At 43.2% G+C, this 22297-nt stretch overlaps 1 protein-coding gene and 1 long non-coding RNA gene across 11 annotated transcripts in view; one reads left to right on the top strand and one right to left on the bottom strand.

Moving 5' to 3' along the window:
- The window catches only part of MYO7B (myosin VIIB), a 196227-nt gene extending 177451 nt beyond the window's left edge, over positions 1–18776 (top strand). For 9 of the 10 annotated variants that reach the window (XM_068280582.1, XM_068280583.1, XM_068280579.1 and 6 more), the window contains 6 exons: positions 475–581; positions 667–852; positions 5271–5387; positions 5968–6051; positions 8539–8658; positions 18268–18776. In XM_068280582.1, coding sequence (XP_068136683.1) covers positions 475–581; positions 667–852; positions 5271–5387; positions 5968–6051; positions 8539–8658; positions 18268–18345 — 692 coding nt within the window. In that variant the 3' untranslated portion in view covers positions 18346–18776. The remainder of the gene's footprint in view (positions 1–474; positions 582–666; positions 853–5270; positions 5388–5967; positions 6052–8538; positions 8659–18267) is intronic. The other variant, XM_068280587.1, reaches the window with a different exon arrangement.
- Positions 5839–22297, bottom strand: part of LOC137571457 (uncharacterized) — a 43638-nt gene continuing 27179 nt past the window's right edge. Inside the window, exon 3 of the long non-coding RNA XR_011031359.1 lies at positions 5839–6199. This is a non-coding gene — a long non-coding RNA (uncharacterized lncRNA). The remainder of the gene's footprint in view (positions 6200–22297) is intronic.

The raw sequence follows: 22297 nt of genomic DNA, 5'->3' as shown, positions 1-22297 counted from the left end.
GCATAGATAACAAGTACCATTTCTTAACTCTTCCTGTACTAGAAAACAATATGAGACTCTTTTCTTTGCTACTAATGTTCTATTTCTTAGCTGTACTACACATACTATTCATTATCTAATAAGATGATTAAAAATCATCAAAATGTGCATATAAGCAATAAAATCAATGCAGCACAGATTGACACTATATCCAGTTATAAATCAAATGAGGCACGTAAAGTAATGATATAAAATGATGCTGTTCTGTATAAATACAAATAAATTCATATGACAGTTGAGAGTATGGAGAGGCTAGAATATTCAAACACCCAGTACCATGTAGGCTAAATAGTCCCTGCCTTAGTAACAGGTCCAAAAGTAGAAGGCGCTTACCCTGGTGTCTGATGGGAAAAACTGGCAGCAGTCCAACTAGCCTCACATAAATACAATTGAGGTAGAGAAATAGGATTATAACTGTGTGCCTTTTTACTGCAGGAGCATCGGCCTTTGCCAGTTTCCAGTTGTACTTCATGCGGAAGCTGTGGGTTAGTGTACCGCCAGGAAAGGATATTAAAGCTGACTGTATATTTCACTATCATCAGGTTTGTGAGACTTTGAAAATGACACGGGTAATGGTAACCGAGTGAAAAGAAGAAATAATTTTTTTTTAACCTTGTTTTTACTTAGGAGCTCCCAAAATACATGCGTGGCTACCACAAATGCTCGGTAGAGGATGCTGTGAACCTAGCTGGCCTTATATATAAAGTACAGTATAAAAATGATCTCACTCATTTTGCCTATCTCAATAAGATCCAGCGTGATTTGGTTCCAGAGTACCTGCTGCGCCTCAGTACACCGGAGGAGTGGAAGAAGGTTTGTACAGTACTAATCATGCAGCATGTCATGGGCACGCTAGGTATTGATTTTTTGCAAAGCAGATTTAGTGTGATAAAAAAAAAAATCAAAAGATGACAACCGGACAACTGCCATTTTTTAAAAGATATAGAGGACTGCAACTTCTGCATTCTTCCCTTCCCTGAAATACCCAAGACAATCCTTTTTTATATTAAATCACAAGACCAGTGAGGGGGAGGAGTGAATGCGGTGTGGAAGAGAGAGTAATGGGAGGGTGTGATAGGGGGAAGCCTTTCTCTTCCTGTCTGAAAATTTTATGTTACCCAAAATTCAAGTAGTGATTATGGAGATTGGGGAGAAATGAGGAGTGGAATGGACAACACACAGAGGTATGTGGATCTAGCATGAACACACCTCTTTGCTTACCTAGGTAGATTTTCCTCAGGTCGTACTGAGCAGTAAAAATAAATGAAAATGGGACTTACCTGGGGCTTCCTCCAGCCCACCGTAGGCGGCGAATTCCTTCGGCGTCCTGGCTCCGCTCCCGGTCGCGTTACGTGTCATCACGCCGGCCGGTGTGACAGTACTGCGCATGCGTGGTTTTCTACCTCTGAACCGCACATGCGCAGTACTGTCACGCCGGCAGATGTGATGACGCGTAGCAGCCGGCCTGATGATGTGTAGCGTCACCGTTAAGGAAGTGTCTGGCTGACATTCGGCCCAGGAGTCGCCGGTGTGATTTCTGCAGCGAGACCGGGAGAGGAGCCAGGAGGACACCGGGGACCTTGCGGCCTACGGTGGGCTGGAGGAAACCCCAGGTAAGTCCAGTTTTCATTTATTTTTACTGCTCAGGGTCCCTTTAAAGCAAGTCTGAAGCGAAAATAAACTTATGAGGTAATGAATTGTATGTGTAGTATGGATAATAAATACATAGGGGAGATTTATCAACACATTACCGACAGTTTTTTCTTCTTAATCTGTTCTAACCAGCAGGGAGAACAGTTCTGCATGATAATAAGAACCTTCTTAAATCCTAGGTAATAGCGGCAGTTTAGCATGAATTTCTAGAGCTGCACTACAGTTAAGAAAAGTGCAAATCCATCCCTAAACTAACGCAGAATAAGTGCTTAATAGCAGTTCTAAAGATGTAGAACTTCAGGCTAGACATGATTGCAGAGTGCAGGCTAGAAATGATTTGTGTGGTGCTCCTCCCCCCTGCTGAATTGCTCCTCAGAGCCTGCTGCTCAGGGGCGTGGCAATAGGGGGGTTGCAGAGGTTGCGACCGCATCCGGGCCCTTGGGCCAGAGGGGCCCCGAAGGGACCTCCCTGAACTACAGTATTAGCTCTCAATTGGTCCTGTGCTCATAATAATCACTACTATTATATACTTTGAATTTTGGTAATCATTAACAAACTGTTTCTCATCCACTTCTTGCACCTCTGACACTGTAGTTGCCTTTGGCAGGTTTTGGTGTGCCGTATCAATTGTTATGTATAGAGTGCTTGGGAGGCCCCATTGTAAAACTTGCATCGGGGCCCACAGCTCCTTAGCTACGCCACTGCTGCTGCTATCAATACAGCAGGTGTGTTGGTTACCTCAGCAACAGGAATTCTCCTCACACAGTGCATTGTATCAGAGACCTTCCTAGCTCCTCCTATTTTACAACAGTTTTAGAAGGAATCTGCACTATCTAATGATTTCTTAAAATGCCTGAGACAGTTCTGCATGGATTTCTAAAAACCTACCAATATTTTGTCTCAGACACTCTTGATAAATCTGGCCCATAGAGTGGCCCAAAAATTAGAGACACCCTCTAATAACGAGTTGATCCACCTTTAGCTCTGATCACAAGCAATATTCTTTTTGGCATGGACTCAACAAGATGCTGATACCGTTGCTATTTGTGCGACGCCCGGCTGAAACTCCAGCGCGGTAGTGTGGAAACGACTGGTGCAGTTCCCCACTATAGGTAGCCAACTATAGGTCCCCCCAGTAAAGGTAGCCAGGCATAGGTGCCCCAGTATAGATAGCCAGCTATAGGTCACCCTAGTGTAGGTAGACAGGCATAGGTGCCCCCGTATAATTGCCACAGTATAGGTTAGCTAGGTAGGTGCCTCCAGTATAGGTAGCCAGTATAGTTGCCCCCAGTATAGGCTAGATAGGCAGGTGCCCCCGGTATAGGTTAGATAGGCAGGTGCTCCCAATAAAGATTAGCTAGGTGGGTGCCTCCAATATAGGTAGCCAGTATAGTTGCTAAACAGGAGGTAGAGTGTGTATAAGCAGCTATGCAGAGGAGGAGACCAGCGGCAGATGATCGGCGATTGGAATGCAGGGAGGTGAGTTGCTCAATAGGAGGCTTCCCTGTGCTAACTCTACAGCAGAGGAGGGAGCACGAAGGGCATCTCGGAGAGAGGAAGAGAGGGAGAGGTCAGGCCACCCTCCCCACAGCTGCGGCTCCCTCTCCATCACAGCGTCCCCCAGCGCTCAGGGCGGCTGCACGGGCTGCATGCCCCTAGAAACGGAGCTGATAGGTTCACACTAAATTCTTGAGCAGCAAGATGGGCAACGGTGTGTTAGCAAGCTAGCAAAAAGTTCATGGCAGCATTGGCAGGCAAAACAGTTTCCAGCAAGCAGTAAAGTCACTTGGCATATATAGCATTAACTCCACTGTATCTCACCACCCTGCAGTGTTCTCACGGTATCCGGAGCTTGAGACAGCAGGCGTTGTTGTAATAAGCATCCAAGTAGTGCACAATGTCAATGTAAGCTAGAGTCACCTTGTAAGCCCAAAGTTCAGGGTAAGCAATACATGCGGTGCCTCTTGCTGTAAAGTGTCCCTCATTCGCAGAGACCAGTGCCAACCAAGTCCAAGCTGCAGGGCCGCACAACACAGCACACAAGTGAATTCCCCCCCCCCCTTTTCTGCCCACCAACAGAGCTCTCTGTTGGTGGGGTCTGATCGCTCCCCGTGTCTATTTTTTTTAATGTAAATATTTTTGTTACTTATTTTTTATTTAATTTTACTATTTTTTTTTAATTATGTTTACCCTAGACCCTCCCTCCCCCCACCAGCCAATCACTGTGATCAGCTGTCATAGGCTTCAGCCTATGACAGCCGATCACCTTCAGGTCTCCCAGGGGGACAGCCGTGTCACACGTCTGTTCCCAGTACAGCGCTGCTGCTGATCGCAGCACTGTACTATGTAATTAGACGGCGAAACTGCCGCTCGAAGACTGAAGGTGGAGCTCTGCCTACCAACAGGAGATGCGCGTGCAGCCTGCGCGTGATCTCCTGCAAACTGCCGCCCACGGACTTTACGCCAATCTGCGTTAGGCGGCCTTGGGGCTGCCGCCGCGGCCACGCCCATTGGCATGACGCAGTCGGCAAGCAGTTTAACTCACCAAGGCTGCTGTAAAGGACTGCTTGCTTCGGGCGAGAATCTAGCATGTGAACGGTAGTCCCTGATGTTGCCTAAAGATCTGGCAAGCTGTAAGAAAGGTATGCTCTTTGCCTCTCTCACAGTATCTTGTGAAAGTGTTACATTGCTGTTACTTATTGAAATTATGTAAGAGAAAATAAATTAAACAATTCACCTATTCAGGAAAAATAAACAGCCCTTCTCACACCCCTCCAAAGATTTCAGATCTAGGCCAGGTTCACATTGGTGAATTGTGGTGCAGTGTAATGGCCACTCTGTAACATGGCTTGCCACACTGCAATGCACCACCTTTGCGATGTTCGCAGTGTCGTGGGTGCATGGCAGTATAATGGCTTGCAGTATGGTAACGCACTAAATGCAGTGCGTCACCAGTGGGTGAAGCATTATTTTCATTGACTATGCTCCACTGTACCCAATGCAAGGCAAACATAACGTGCGGCACTGCTATCCAACTGTATCGATCCATTGAATTGAGTTTCTGCTGTTAAAGAGAATGTAACAGGCATTGTAAAAGTGGCCTTAGGAAGCACTTTTAGCTGACAATGCAGAGGTTTCATACATGAATTAAAATCCCACAGACTACATAACCAAAAAACAGACAGCAGGCAAGTCCATATTGTCACTTATTTTTTATCTATTCATGCATTGAAATCACTAAACACATTCTTTATTTAGGATCACTTTAATGGTGCCCAGTAATGATCCAGTCTTTTTTATCCAAGCTTACCAAATCTATGTAGTAGAAGCGTAAACTAAGTGAATATATTGAATGGATACTTTAAGAAGTTCCCTTATATTACATAGAAAATAGAAATGGTAAGATTGTACAAAAAAGACTGGATGATTAGTGGGTACCTTAAGCTAGATTTACAGTGCCAGTTTTAATACATAACCACCAGGGAACTGGTACAGAGAAATCATAATGAACTTGACATTGTTCTTTCTTCTGTTAATAAGATGCTGGCACTTCAGAACAATTTCCTTTTTATTTCTAGAACATTAGAGCTGCTTATAGTAAACACGAGAAGAAAACAGAGGATGAAGCCAAAGTGGCATTTCTGAAGTATATTTGCAGATGGCCAACATATGGGTCTGCCTTTTTTGAGGTCAAGGTGAGTAATGGGGCGTCCATTTATAAAATAACGGGTGTTGGATTGGCCTAATGTTTACCGTTATGTTATTGAACATTAACTGGTAGAAAATGTCCCATTAATAATAAAGCATTTCTTTACATTCACTTGCTGACAAATACGCGTCAGAAGTTTGCATTCATTCAACTCCCCTTATTATATTATGGTTTGGTAGCAATCAACATGAAATATTAAGCATTGGCTAATAGAAGTATGGTACCTACATTAGTACACATTTTGTAAAGATGTATTAAGCACTCCACAGCATTTTGTTAGATTTACATCCAAATAGACAACCCATTAGGGCTCTATAATAGAAGTCGTATTTTTTTTTACCTACACAGTATGTACCTATCAATATTTTATCATGGTTCAAACATTATATATAGATAAAGGTAACCTAACTGAACAAAAAGTTGTGAAAAATGTACCTTGCATTCAGCAATCCCCCACACATGCCTTCAGTAGCCATTACAATGCTGTTATACCTCTCTCCCCAGCAGTATACCACTGTGCAATGTGGTGTTTACATTTCATTATATATGTAATATTTATCTTACAGCAATGCTCTGAGCCAGCATTCCCTGACATTGTGATTATTGCTATAAACAAGCATGGAGTATCACTGTACCATCCAAAGACAAAGGTAAAAACACAGACAAGGACAACGATATATAATGCAGATGTTGCAATGATTTGCAGTGATTGGTGTTTCACGGCTTTCAACATTAGCTGCTTCTTCAGAGGCAAACAGTTGCAGTTCAGAAGTTGTGGCATGGGGTAATTGAAAACATCTATAATACCAAAAAACAGAAAACATATCATCAATCATCAGATCATCAATATAATTCTGCTGGTATATCCTTCATGCATTGACAGACATAATATGGTATTAACCATCATACAGTGTAGAACATAAGTATGAGTTTTCAAAAATAGTCTAGATATCCACTTTAATATAAATGAAATATGCAGATAAATACAATCAACCAGTGTGATCGTCACTGCATCATCACCACATGTGTTAGTATGAACCAGCATCCCACATAACTCTAATAGATGTGCAATACATAAAAAACCAAAGGAGTCAAAATAGATCCTAAATCCACAGTATATTCTTACAGCAGATGCAGGAGGATCCATTCAGTAATATAGAAGCCAGATGCTTAAGAAAGATCCACAACCAGTGCTGAGTAGTTAGAAAGTCAGAAGCTCCATCAATCAGACAGTACCAAACTTTAGAATGAAATAGTTTCACCAGTGTGAATAGTAGAGCAGAGACATACAGTATCATCTGTCTTTTTTATATAATTTATTGAAGAAAAGAGAACATTTCTATGAACAACAATTAACTCCAACAAGATAACAATACTCTCCCCTCCATTTTTACATAGTTCTCCAAATCAACCCAAAAACCATTCCCCTCCGTCCTCCTCCTCCCAAAAACCAAAAAACACTTGAATTCACATCAAATTCATTCCACAACATAACATACAACAGGACTCCCATCCTAATAAGTACAACAAATAATTCCTATGTTCCACCGTATCCTGAAACTCACTCCACTTTTCCCATTTAATATTGAAGACCTCAAACTTATCTTGCTGTAGAGCAATCCGGTTCTCCATACTCTTAACCAGATTCACTCTTCCAACCCATTCTTTGAGAGTAGGAGAATCCTGGCATCTCCACTTAACAGGGAATAAACTTTTAGCAGGTATCAATAATTGAGGAGCAAGCATTCTCTTATATCTACTAATGGAAACTTACGTTCCATGCAACAACACTTTGCAGGATTCCAGTCTCCACATTCCTCACACCCTCATTCCAGAAACTTGAGATCACCGGACTCTCCCACACCAAATGTATCAATGTACCTTTTGCCCCACATCATCTCCAACACCTATCACTTACACCGTGATTTATAGCAGCCAATTTATCTGGCGTTCTATACCATCTAGTCAATAGTTTGAAGTTAGTTTCTTTTATTCTATAACTAACAGAAGTGGCATGAGCCAAAATACAGATTTTCCTTTTTCGACTACTACTTAATGAGATGCCAGCTTCCTCCTCCCACCTGATCAAATAATCCGGATAATCCGCACCACCCTTCAAAATCAAATCTTTATACAGGAACGATATCAAATGTACGGGAGAAGCCTCCAACACAAAAAGTTTTTCATACTCAGATAATTTATTGTAAAATGACAAAATTATCTTCTTCTCCGCCAAAAAGTGTTCCAACTGTCTATGTCTCCAAAAATCATTTGATGCCCCCTGTACTGTACAATGTTCAATCAAAAAGAGCACATCCAAGGTGAATATTGGTTCCATATAGGGGCCCTTTGTCAAGGCACAATTTGCTTGAAGGCAAAAAATCTGTTTGCCACTGTATTCAAGCTCCAGTAGGGTTAATGGGAGAAGACTCCTCTAGACACTCGTGCACAGCGTATTCAGCGGGCGAGCAAGTATTCAGCAGGCGAGCAAGTATTTCATTGCCGCCCGCTGAATATACATCGCTGCGAGTGAGTGTCTAGAGTAGGCATCTCCCATTAACCCTACTGGAGCTTGATTACAGCAGCAGACAGATTTTTGCCTTTGAGCAAATTGTGCCTTGACAAAGGGGCCCTGCATGACTCCGAAACATTGGATATATTATGTTTTATATGAAACCAATAAAGATTCACCTTGGATGTGTTAGGATCATGACAGGGGAGCCATGAAGGGGCTGGGTGATTGTGTGCCCAGAATCAAGGTGCACAGTTTGAAATATCATGTGGCATTAATCCTAGAAATTTGTAGAACTATTTCTATTTCTCAACAAAGGTGGAATATCTTTTTATGATACTACAATCTAGTAATAAAATAATCTCAACAGTGATACGTGTGCCTACTAATACGTTCTCACAAGTCTTCAAAAAGGTAGAAGTGCATTGTAAAATAAAGCTACTTTCACCTCTGTGCCCGGCATATGACCAACTTCCCTCTAGGAAGAATAATAAGGATGGTCGCAAACATCTATTGCTTCACTTAGGTTTATTGTGGCGTCAAACGCCTCATGTGCTGCTGAATGGAAAAGTTTGACTCCCAGAAAAATACTAACGAATTTATGACTTTTGTCTTGTCTGCCCAGGAGCTGCTAGTTAATCACCCTTTGAATAAGATCTCTCGTTGGAACAGTGGCAATACATACTTCCAAATGACAACTGGAAGCCTAGTGCGAGACAACAAGATCTTATGTGAGACATCACTGGTAAGTGCACAGTGCTGTCCCTGCAAATGTTCAGACTTAGGTATAGGCAGACTGCAATTTCAACCAACACTGTACAGTACAACAACCCAATGATAACGTCAGAGTTTACAGGCCTCAGGCTAACCACCATCACGTATTGGTATCTTTTACCGCCAATTTACTCCATCTGAAGTGACACGTAAGTGACTGTAAATAAATATGGAAGCCTAACTAAAGGACAACTGAAGTAGGAGACATATGGAGGCGTCAATATTTATTTACTTCTAACCACTTGACCACTACAGGTTGTGTTCCCCTTATGGACCCGAGCAATTTTCACATTTCAGTGCTCCTCCCATTCATTCGACCATTCGTTATCACTACTAATCACACCTAACTGTTTTTTTGCCACAAATTAGGCTTTTTATAAGCATTTTTTATATAGTTTATTTTTGTATGCAGTTTAAACTGAAAAATAAGGAAAAAAAAATAAAAAATTTACACATCTAAGTCCTTAACGTGTTTTAGTTCCTGGACGTAGTTTCTACATCCAGGAACCATGCGCGCTCCCGCTGCCGATCGCGCGCGTGCACGCGTGCTCCCGGCCAGCGGTTCGTTAGCCAGGCAATCAGTGAATCGGGCTATGGTGCCCGATCACTGATCCTTCTCCCCTGCTGAAAAAGCGACAGCTTCTCTCGGAAGCTGCGCTTTTTCTGGCTGTAGCGTCCCCCATGCGTCCCTCTAAGCGTATATTACGCTTAGAGTGACGTCATGTAAACAAACTCATGGTTCTTGTGGCCAAAAAGTAAAACTACAACTAAAAGTAAAAAAAATTAAATTCAAACACACATTTACATTATAAAGCTCTTGTTTACATCCCACCCTCCCAAAACTACCCAAATAAAATGTTTAATATAAAAAACAAAAAACATTACAATAAAAAAAAAACCATGTAAATATTTACCTAAGGGTCTAAACTTTTTAAATATCAATGTAAAGATGAAATATTTCTATATTCTTTTTATTTTAAACTTGTAAATAGTGATAGATGCAAAACGGAAAAAATGCACCTTTATTTCCGAATAAAATATTGTCGCCATACATTGTGATAGCGACATAATTTTAATGGTGTAATAACCGGGACATATGGGCAAATACAATACGTGAGTTTTAATTATGGAGGCATGTATTATTTTAAAACTATAATGGGTGAAAACTGAGAAATAATGAATTTTTTCCGTTTTTTTTCTTATTCTTCCTGTTAAAATGCATTTACAGTAAAGTGGCTCTTAGCAAAATGTACCCCCCAAAGAAAGCCTAATTGGTGGCGGAAAAAACAAGATATAGATCAGTTCATTGTGATAAGTAGTGATAAAGTTATAGGCTAATGAATGGGAGGTGAACATTTCTCAAGTGAAAACGACGGAACGCGAATGGGTTAACGTAACAATTTATGTATTCTCTTTTAAATTCCATGACTTTGGTTTTGGCGTCGATTCTGCTACTTCAATCCCACTGCATCTCCATAGTGTGTAGGTCTCTATAGACTTACATTACCCTCGCATTGAGCTGTGGCGGGGGTGAGTACTGCGACGCTAGGAAATGTGGTAAATGTGAAAGTAGAATAAAACATTAGTATAAACAGAGCACAAGAGCTCTTTCCTCCTGTCATCATTTAAGTCTGTTGTGCAGAAAGACCCTGAAAAGACCACTGCAAAGGACTCTGGGGGCGATTCACAAAGCTTTTCTCATGAATTATCTCACCTTACTTATTTTTCACCTCAACTGAAAGAAGAGCTAATGCAAGATAGAAAGCATAAGCTAAGGGCCCATTTCTACTACACGCGGTGCGATGCGGCTACAGCGTAGTGATGGCCCAAACGGTTCACATGCAAACTTATTCGCGTGAACATTGCGGGTTCGCGATGGAACGCAAACTTTATGCGCGTTCGACCTGCCCCCTATACTACATCATTGGGCTAAACTTTGACCCTCTACATCACAGTCAGCATACACATGGCAGCCATTCAGGCTGCACTCCCTCCTGGAGCCCCCTCCCCTTATATAAGGCAGCAGCATCGGCCATGTTCTCACTCTATGTGCTGCAGTATTAGTGAGAGAAGGGAGAGACATTGGAGAGATAGGGAAAGCGATAGTTAAGAGGTCTGTTAGCTTGCTTCTTGCTGATATTTGTTGCTAAAAGCACCCCAAAACAGCTCTTTTGAGAGCTAATGTTCTTGTGATGTGTGATGTGTTTTTTTTTTGTGTGGCCCACTGACACTTGCATGTACAACCCTGTCTCTCGCAGCTGGCCCTTGCTAATTGCTATACTGTGCCAGGCCCAGCACATTCAGTGCCTACCTTTTCACTGCACCTGTGTGTGTTGTCGTTGTGCTGTCGTGATTTTGTGTGGCCCTGGACCAAAGTACAGTGTTTAGAAGGCACGTGCCATCAACCCCCAAAATTGTCAGGACGTAGTTGACTATTTAACACAGAACACCTCATCTTTCTCAGCTTCCGCATGGAAGCGTGACATATCTTCCTCCTCCTGCTCAAATTCTGGCACCCCACTTAACACTCAGCCGGCAGCCATTAAAGTGCCATAATCCCAGGGCTCAGCAGTGTGGAATTTTTTGTGTGTGTCTGCCTCAGATGAGAACAATGCCATCTGTACTCTCTGCCTCTGAAAACTGAGCTGTGGAAAGACCAAGACCCGCGTAGGGACAACTTCCTTATGAAGGCACATGATGACAAAGCACAAACTGCAATGAGATGACCACCTAAGCAAAAGCAGCACACAAAAGCAAAGCCACACACCACAGTGGAAGATACGAGGCCGCAATTATTTCTCAAAAAAGGTGCTGCACGCCATCAGACTGCCTGCCCCAAAACTAAGTCGGTATAATCCACAGCTGCACTCGGCAAGAGGCATCACCTCTAGCATAATGGTCTGCCCCAAAAACCCGTCGCCGTCAGTTTGTTCAGGGGACGCTGTCTGCAAGGTATATTAAAAAAAGACACACTGCACAGCAGAAACATATGCTGTGTTGGTTCTGACTCATATTGCCATATTGATTAATGCTGCTTCCAGAAATTTAGATACTTTAAAAGTATTCCTTTAACTGCATGTGAAAATAACTACAGAGGAGGTAAATTAACTACAGAGGAGGTAACTTAAAGGGATACTGTAAGGGGGTCGGGGGAAAATGAGTTGAAGTTACCCGGGGCTTCTAATGGTCCCCCAGAGACATCCTGTGCCCATGCAGCCACTCACCGATGCTCCGGCCCCACCTCCGGTTCACTTCTGGAATTTCAGACTTTAAAGTCTGAAAACCACTGCACCTGCATTGCCGTGTCCTCGCTCCCATTGATGTCACCAGGAGCGTACGGCGCAGGCACAGACCATACTGGGCCTGCGCCGTACACTCCTGGTGACATCAGCGGGATCGAGGACACGGCAAAGCAGGCGCAGTGGTTTTCAGACTTTAAAGTCTGAAATTCCAGAAGTGAACCGGAGGCAGGGCCGGAGCATCGGTGAGTGGCTGCGTGGGCACAGGATGTCTGCGCGGGACCATTAGAAGCCCCGGGTAACTTCAACTCATTTTCCCCCGACCCCCTACAGTATCTCTTTAAGGAATGAAGAGATAAGATAACTCTCTCACTGTGTGGAGGTAAGTTTACTCTTATTACGCCTTATTATCTCCAGCATGATCTTAGTGAATTGAGGCCATTGTGCAAATATTGCATCATGTTGAATGTCATTTCAGGTACCCTTGCATTTTCTCACATTATTATAATCATTTTTTTATATTATTGCGAGTTGCTTGTCAAATTGAAAACATTTGTTGAGTATGTCAGTTTTCTTCTTAACCACTTCCCGACCGCCTAACGCACAGGGGCGGCCGGGAAGTGGAGCCCGCAAGGACCAGCTCACCCACAGAGGCGGCGGTCCTTGTAAGGGAATGGGCGGAGCGATCGCGTCATCCGTGATGCGATCCTCCGCTGGCGCCTGTCTCCGCTCACCCGCCGCAACATCCCGCCAGCCATACGGAAGCGCCGGCGGGATGTTAACCCCGCGATCGCCGCATACAAAGTGTATAATACACTTTGTAATGTTTACAAAGTGTATTATACAGGCTGCCTCCTGCCCTGGTGGTCCCAATGTCCGAGGGACCACCAGGGCAGGCTGCAGCCACCCTATGTCGCACCCAAGCACACTGATTTCCCCCCCCCCCTGCCCCAGATCGCCCACAGCACCCCTCAGAACCCCACCCCCCAGACCCCTGTTTGCACCCAATCACCCCCCTAATCACCCATCAATCACTCCCTGTCACTATTTGTAAACGCTATTTTTTTTTATCCCCCCCCTGCCCCCTCCTGATCACCCCCCCACCACTCAGATTCTCCCCAGACCCCCCCCCCCCCTGTGTACTGTATGCATCTATCCCCCCGATCACCTGTCAATCACCTGTCAATCACCCATCAATCACCCCCTGTCACTGCCACCCATCAATCAGCCCCTAACCTGCCCCTTGCGGGCAATCTGATCACCAATCCACACCAATAGATCGCCCGCAGATCCGACGTCAGATCACCTCCCAAGTGCAGTGTTTACAGCTGTTATCTACCCTAAACACCCACTAATTACCCATTAATCACCCCCTATCACCACCTGTCACTGTTACCCATCAGATCAGACCCTAATCTGCCCCTTGCGGGCACCCAATCACCCGCCTACACGCTCAAATTGCCCTCAGACCCCCCTTTATAAATTCGCCAGTGCAATATTTACATCTGTGCTTCCCTGTAATAACCCACTGATCACCTGTCAATCACCCATCAATCACCCCCTGGCACTGCCACCCATCAATCACCCCCTGGCACTGCCACCCATCAATCACCCCCTGTCACTGCCACTCATCAATCAGCCCCTAACCTGCCCCTTGCGGGCAATCTGATCACCCACCCACACCAATAGTTCGCCCGCAGATCCGACGTCAGATCACCTCCCAAGTGCAGTGTTTTTATCTGTTCTCTACCCTAAACACCCACTAATTACCCATCAATCACCCCCTGTCACTGCTACCTATCAGATTAGACCCCTATCTGCCCCTAGGGCACTCAATCACCCGCCCACACCCTCAGAATGCCCTCAGGCCCCAGCCCTGATCACCTCGCCAGTGCATTGCTTGCATCTATTCCCCCCTCTAATCACACCTTGAGACACCCATCAATCACCTCCTGTCACCCCCTAGCACACCTACCCATCAGATCAGGCCCTAATTTGCCCCGTGTGGGCTCCTGATCACTCGGCCAAACCCTCTGATCCCCCTCAGACCCCCTTCCGATCACCTCCCCAGTGCATTGATTGCATCTATTTTCCCCTCTAACCACTCCGAGACACCCATCAATCACCTCCTGTCACCCCCCTAGCACTCCTATCCATCAGATCAGGCCCAATACAACCTGTCATCTAAAAGGCCACCCTGCATATGACCGGTTCCACAAAATTCGCCCCCTCATAGACCACCTGTCATCAAAATTTGCAGATGCTTATACCCCTGAACAGTCATTTTTAGACATTTGGTTTCCAGACTACTCACGGTTTTGGGCCCGTAAAATGCCAGGGCGGTATAGGAACCCCACAAACTGACCCCATTTTAGAAAAAAGACACCCCAATGTATTCTGTTAGGTGTATGACGAGTTCATAGAAGATTTTATTTTTATTTTTCACAAAGTGTCATTTTTCACTAACCTATAGACAAAAAATAAAATCTTCTATGAACTCGCCATACACCTAACGAAATACCTTGGGGTGTCTTCTTTCTAAAATGGGGTCACTTGTGGGGTTCCTATACTGCCCTGGCATTTTAGGGGCCCTAAACCGTGAGGAGTAGTGTAGAAAACAAATGCCTCAAAATGACCTGTGATTAGGACGTTGGTCCCCTTAGCGCACCTAGGCTGCAAAAAAGTGTCACACATGTGGTATCGCCGTACTCAGGAGAAGTAGTATAATGTGTTTTGGGGTGTATTTTTACACATACCCATGCTGGGTGGGAGAAATCTCTCTGTAAATGGACAATTGTGTGTAAAAAAAATCAAACAATTGTCATTTACAGAGATATTTCTCCTACCCAGCATGGGTATGTGTAAAAATACACCCCAAAACACATTATACTACTTCTCCTGAGTACGGCGGTACCACATATGTGGCACTTTTTTACACCCTAAGTACGCTAAGGGGCCCAAAGTCCAATGAGTACCTTTAGGATTTCACAGGTCATTTTGCGACATTTGGTTTCAAGACTATTCCTCACGGTTTAGGGCCCCTAAAATGCCAGGGCAGTATAGGAACCCCACAAATGACCCCATTCTAGAAAGAAGACACCCAAACGTATTCCGTTAGGAGTATGGTGAGTTCATAGAAGATTTTATTTTTTGTCACAAGTTAGCGGAAAATGACCCTTTGTGAAAAAAAACAATTAAAATCAATTTCCACTAACTTGTGACAAAAAAATAAAAACTTCTATGAACTCACCATACTCCTAACGGAATACCTTGGGGAGTCTTCTTTCTAAAATGGGGTCATTAGTGGGGTTCCAATACTGCCCTGGCATTTTAGGGGCCCTAAACCGTGAGGAGTAGTCTTGAAACAAAAATGACCTGTGAAATCCTAAAGGTACTCATTGGACTTTGGGCCCCTTAGCGCAGTTAGGCTGCAAAAAAGTGCCAATCATGTGGTATCGCCGTACTCAGGAGAAGTAGTATAATGTGTTTTGGGGTGTATTTTTACACATACCCATGCTGGGTGGGAGAAATACCTCTGTAAATGACAATCTTTTGATTTTTTTTTACACACAATTGTCCATTTACAGAGTTATTTCTCCCACCCAGCATGGGTATGTGTAAAAATACACCCCAAAACACATTGTACTACTTCTCCCGAGTACGGCGATACCACGTGTGGCACTTTTTTGCACCCTAACTGCGCTAAGGGGCCCAAAGTCCAATGAGTACCTTTAGGATTTCACAGGTCATTTTGAGAAATTTTGTTTCAAGACTACTCCTCACGGTTTAGGGCCCCTAAAATGCCAGGACAGTATAGGAACCCCACAAATGACTCAATTTTAGAAAGAAGACACCCCAAGGTATTCTGTTAGTAGTACGGTGAGTTCATAGAAGATTTTATTTTTTGTCACAAGTTAGCGGAAATTGATTTTTATTGTTTTTTTTTCACAAAGTGTCATTTTCTGCTAACTTGTGACAAAAAATAAAATCTTCTATGAACTCACCGTACTACTAACGGAATACCTTGGGGTGTCTTCTTTCTAAAATGGGGTCATTTGTGGGGTTCCTATACTGTCCTGGCATTTTAGGGGCCCTAAACCGTGAGGAGTAGTCTTGAAACGAAATTTCTCGAAAATGACCTGTGAAATCCTAAAGGTACTCATTGGACTTTGGACCCCTTAGCGCAGTTAGGGTGCAAAAAAGTGCCACATATGTGGTATCGCCGTACTCAGGTGAAGTAGTATAATGTGTTTTGGGGTGTATTTTTACACATACCCATGCTGAGTGGGAGAAAGATCTCTGTAAATGGACAATTGTGTGTAAAAAAAATTTAAAAAATTGTCATTTACAGAGATATTTCTCCCACCCAGCATCGGTATGTGTAAAAATACACCCCAAAACACATTATACTACTTCTCCTGAGTACGGCAATACCACATGTGTGGCACTTTTTTGCAGCCTAACTGCGCTAAGGAGCCCAAAGTCCAATGAGCACCTTTAGGCTTTACAGGGGTGCTTACAAATTAGCACCCCCCCAAAATGCGAGGACAGTAAACACACCCCACAAATGACCCCATTTTGGAAAGTAGACACTTCAAGGTATTCAGAGAGGGGCATGGTGAGTTCGTGGCAGATTTCATTTTTTTTTTGTCGCAAGTTAGAAGAAATGGAAACTTTTTTTTTTTTGTCACAAAGTGTCATTTTCCGCTTACTTGTGACAAAAATTAATATCTTCTATAAACTCACTATGCCTCTCAGGCTAGATTCACAGTGGGACGTTGCATTTTGATAGCACGTTAAAGTCGCACCGCAAGCTTACAACGCAACGTGCCCAAAAAGTGGCAACGCAGCGTTACCGCCGCATACAGCAGATACAGTAAAAAATACAGGCAATGAAAAGTATGCTTCCAAGTCATTACTGATCATGTGCAAACAGTCCAACGCAGCTAATAACGTGTATAACGCACTGCATGCAGTACTTTTACTTAACGTGCAGCGTTAGACACCAACGCAACGTGTGCACTGTGAACAGGGCATTGATTTTTCATTGCAGTGAGTTATTCTGTGTTAAATGCTGTTTTAACACGCGACTTTAACGTCCCGCAGTGAACTTAGCCTCAGTGAATACTTTGGGATGTCTTCTTTCCAAAATGGGGTCATTTGGGGGGTATTTATACTATCCTGGAATTCTAGCCCCTCATGAAACATGTCAGGTGGTCAGAAAAGTCATAGATGCTTGAAAATGGGAAAATTCACTTTTTGCACCATAGTTTGTAAACGCTATAACTTTTACCCAAACCAATAAATATACACTGAATGGGGTTTTTTTTTAATCAAAAACATGTTTGTCCACATTTTCGCGCTGCATGTATACAGAAATGTTACTTTATTTGAAAAATGTCAGCACAGAAAGTTAAAAAAAATCATTTGTTTTCCAAAATTCATGTCTTTTTTGATGAATATAATAAAAAGTAAAAATCGCAGGAGCAATCAAATAGCACCAAAAGAAAGCTTTATTAGTGACAATAAAAGGAGCCAAAATTCATTTAGGTGGTAGGTTGTATGAGCGAGCAATAAACCGTGAAAGCTGCAGTGGTCTGAATGGAAAAAAAGTGGCCGGTCCTTAAGGGGGGTAAAGCCCACGGTCCTCAAGTGGTTAAAGTGTACCTGAGGCGACATGTACAATGCAAAACATATTAATAACCAGGCTGTCTCTTTTTTTATTTTGCTGCCAAAAGAGTTAATTTTCAGGCATGCAATTGACAGCTTCTCTGCTGTCGGTACCTTGTTGGGAATACAGTAAACTTCACTGATAAGCAAATTACATCCATAAAAGGTTTTGTGGCAGAATACAACTTTTGAGGACAAGGAAGGGATAGAAAAAGGCTAATAGTTCATGTATTTTAACTCTGGGACACTTAATAGACTGCCACTGAGCAGAGACAGCAAAAAAATCTATCTACTTTGTAAATGTTTAAATATAAAATAAAGCCATGGCATATCTAAAACCGTAATATTTAGGAGTAGGGGGATAGATCCAATTGTTTATCTCATCAGTTTATTTTCGCATCAGTGTCGGCCTGATCTGATTGGTAGATACTGCACAGCCCAGCTCTTCATTGCCACATCTAACACATCTATATTAATATTCACAGCAGTTGCCATTGCTATGTATATCTGTTGCTATGGTGACCCTTTCCTCACTGTCTCCATCTCTTGTCCATTCACTTATGTAACACTGGAGCATGTGTCCGTCCCAAAGAGTGCTGATGGGCCACTTTAACTGCTTAAAAAAAGATTCTATTTTACTTTATATAAATATGTTAATTTTTATCCTACAGGGCTATAAGATGGATGACCTGCTGACTTCATACATCAATTACCTTTTGTTAAAGCAGCAAAAAGCAACAGACTCATAGCGCAGCTGTTTGGAGATGTCTGAATATAGTCACACTAAGAAGAGAATTGTGGCCAATCTGTGCCTGATGCTGAAATTAGAATAAATCACAAACAGAAGCCAGAACCTCTTTAAATCACCAACTGGCACCAGCATCTGTCCTCTCTGTACTGAGATATATTAGTGCTTGCCGAGGCAATCACTTCAATTCAAAGAAGAAAACATACTTTGTGAAGGGATCACTGGCAGACTTTATTGTAATGATAAGCAGAAAAACTCAAAATCACACAGGTTACAGTGACAAACATCACGTGTCAGGATCCAGTGAGGCCTCTATATATGGCCTGGGTCTTCTCCACAGGTCTTCTGTGCCACTCCCGTGCCAGATCGGTCACCAATAGCTCACACTCCATAACCAACTTAAAATGGCCTCAATTCACGGAGCATTATCAAACGTTTATCAAACACTTTATCAAACGTTTGATAATTTACCTCATGGGTAAAATCTCATTTTAAATTCACTAAGGTGTTATATATTTATCGAATGTTTTACCGATAAAACGTTCAACAAATATATAACACCTAAGTGAATTCAAAATGAGACTTTACCCATGAGGTAAATTATCAAACGTTTGATAAAGTGTTTGATAAACGTCTGATAATGCTCCGTGAATTGAGGCCAAAGTCTCTTAAATCTCAGCCGTTCTCTGCATCCTACTTGTACCATATCGACCTTCAAAGCATTTGTTTTTAGTTTTACTTTTCAGATCATATGACAAGTACTGCAAAGCAACCCCCTATTGGTGAACAGACCCTTGTTATGTGTCCAATCCCTGGCCTGTACTGCTTTCAAGAGACTTGGCAGTTGCTGGTGAAATATTTGTCAGATATGTAGGCAGTATCTGCCCTTCAAGTCATAACACTGACTTCTTTTGCAATAAGCAGCTACCACACTGTACAGCTGTTCACCTACTTTACGGACATCATCTGCAATCCGACATCTTTTGAACACAACCTTTTTGCTGTAAGTTTAGAGGCCTTATGTCCTGTTGCCTTTATCATGACAGATGTCACAGAACAAGGCATGGAATAGCAATTTATTATATGGCAAATGTAAGAATAAATATCTTATGAAGTTATATGTGCAGTCATAAGTGTGTGTTTTGTTACTGTGTTTACATAGGTTATGCTTGGTGGATAATGTTTCCTCCTTGTAAAGATGTTTGTGATGTTTAGCCCATGCTGTCTAGGCTGTTTAGTTATGCAGAATTCTCTTCCCAGAGCATTCTAGGAGAGCAGGGCACATAAGCAATCATATTTTTCTCCTGCGTTATCTCCTAGGACAGTGTTCCCCAACCCTGTCCTCAAGACCCACCAACAGTGCATGTATTGTGGAAATCCACAGAGGTAGATAATCAGCTCTGCTGAGACACTAATTACCTCAGCTGTGAATGTTTGTGGGTTTTCTGCAAAACATGTACTGTTGGTGGGCCTTGAGGAGCGTACAAGAGGAATCGGCGCAGGATACATCCGGTATATGGCTGATCCTGCTGCTGCACAAGTCCCGGCCGTAATAAATACTATTCCTCCTCCAGGCCGCCATGGATGGTAGGGAATGAAATAATTCGGCTTCCAGCAATTGCTGGAGGCAGAATTAGGCCCAGTGCATACCAAGCATTTTTGGTAGCGTTTTGAAAACCGCTGCCGCCTGTGAAACCGCTTGGCTAATGTATCTCCATGGGATGGTGGCACACCAGCGGTTTGAGGTTTTTAGCAAACTGCAAACGTGCCTCCTGCAACATTTTTGCGGTGTGCATATGCGTTTCTGTCTCAATGTAAAGTATAGGAAAAGCTCAAACCGCTCTGAAAAATGCTTGATCAGAGCGGTTTTCAACGCGTTTTTGTTACAGAAGCTGTTCAGTAACAGCTTTACTGTAACAATATATGAAATCTGCTACACAAAAACGCTCCAAAAAACGCTAGACATGTCTAGAAAACCTCTCTAAATATGCCTAGAATCGCTCTGACAATCTGCTTCAAAAACCTCTAGCGTTTTGCAGATCTGCTAGCGGTTTTTTGGTGTGCACTGGGCCATATAGTGTTTTATAAGTAATTTCAGCTTCGTCTTCTGACGGCGATGAAGTTACTCACTGCTGCGCCTCTAGTCTCCTGCGCTGGAATGAAAGTGTTCGCTTGAGGACACGGTTGGGAAATTCTTAGGAGATAATTTTCATCTTATCTTTAAAAAAAACTTTTCAGCATTTTGCAAAATTATTGTGTATGGACCCAGGTGTTGTTTCTACTGTGACCTCTGTGACAAACAGCAACTCCATGACAGACCCCCATAACAATCAGGACCTCCATTAACAAACAGGACTCCCAGTAACAATCAGGACCCCCAGTAACAGACAGCCCTCTTGATATAAAACTCCCCCTAACCATGCATGCAGAGCTGGCAATGCTGATGGAGATTACCTGTGTCCACACTGTCCAGCATCAAGCATCTCATGTTCAATCCAATCTGCTGTGCTCCCTATCCCTATCATGAAAACGCAGAGAGAAGAGGAACCTATATGAGGAATACTGGGTATGCTGCAGAGTTGTACCCCCAGTTCTCTAAAGCAACACGCACCCCTCTAGATATGCCTCTGGCTATATAAGCTACAGTAGAGGTACAATCTTGTATAAAACACAAAGATCTGTTTGTTTGTCTCCTAACCTGCAGAATGGCACGCGAAAGACTGACCCAGCTGCTTGTCACAGGTGCGAATATACAGGCAAACACCGGCCAGTCTCCCTGCGCCTCTTACTCAATCTGTGCTTTGTGTGTCCTCCTCAGAGCAGGATCATCCACAAGGAAACCTAGGCAGGTGCCTTGGGCGGATGACAAGGGGGCCGGCTCCCACCTTCTTTGACCCCTCTCCCACCTCAGCCTACCAGAAGGGCAATAGCTGGGAGCCAAAAAACGCACAAATGCATATGCAGCAAAACGCAACCTATCCTTTCAGGCAGGGACCACACTAGGCAGTGCGTGAAAGGTTGCGTTTTGCTGCATATGCATTTGTGCGTTTTTTGTCATAATGAAGTACATTTTATGTGCGTTTGCTTTTTGCACATATGAATCGCAAGTGTGGTTTTGCGTGTTTTTGTGCATTTTGTATGCATTTCTGATGTGCGTTTTATGCTATTTTTGGGAATGTGGCCAGTATAAAAACACATTTTCGATTTCCTCTCTGGCTCATCACTAGGAAGTCAACAGGAAACGAAATACATAATCAAACTTGGTTTTTATACAAAAATGCATAAAAAACGCAATAAAACGATATACCTGTGCGTCACCATTGACATGCATTATGTGCATTTTAGAAAATATGCAGCAAGTTCTGCGTTTCAAAAATGCACATTGCAGAACGCAAACAAATGCGTTTTTTCATGTGGCCCGTTGACTTTCTCCCTAGGGTAGATGTGTTCCTACCCTCAATGCTAAGCATAAAAACTTGTTAAATTATCAATACTAACCTGTCGCACCTGGAGAATCCAGACATTGGCTTTGATATGGTAATGGCTGTGTGCCCAAATAAAAGGTGGTAAAAACCGATGCTTCGGTTAGTTCACATGAAATCATTAGCTTCTGACTTTTAGAATGTAGAGGCAGTGTCTAACTCTTACTGCTGCATTTCTCATAATAATTGTATAGTAAATACATTCAGGAAGGAAAATGAGACTGCACCGTCATAATTGATGAGGAAGGTGGCTAACCCTTAGGGGCATAACAATAGTGCCTGCAAGAAATGCAGCTGCAGGGGGGCCCTTAGGGGGAGAAGCCTGAGTGGGGGGGGGGGGGGGGGCTCCTGGCTCTGGGGCCTTCCAGGGCAATTTTTTAGGTAGGAGGGGGCACAGCACAGGAAGGGGAAGCAGCAGGCGCAAACAGCGAACTACCATCAGCACTCCCCCCTTTAGCCCTTTAGCAACGA

Source organism: Hyperolius riggenbachi, chromosome 4 (genome assembly GCF_040937935.1).
Source record: "Hyperolius riggenbachi isolate aHypRig1 chromosome 4, aHypRig1.pri, whole genome shotgun sequence".
NCBI classification, from domain to species: domain Eukaryota; kingdom Metazoa; phylum Chordata; class Amphibia; order Anura; family Hyperoliidae; genus Hyperolius; species Hyperolius riggenbachi.
Note: the sequence above shows the minus strand (reverse complement) of the source record. Positions and strands in the feature narration are given on the sequence as shown.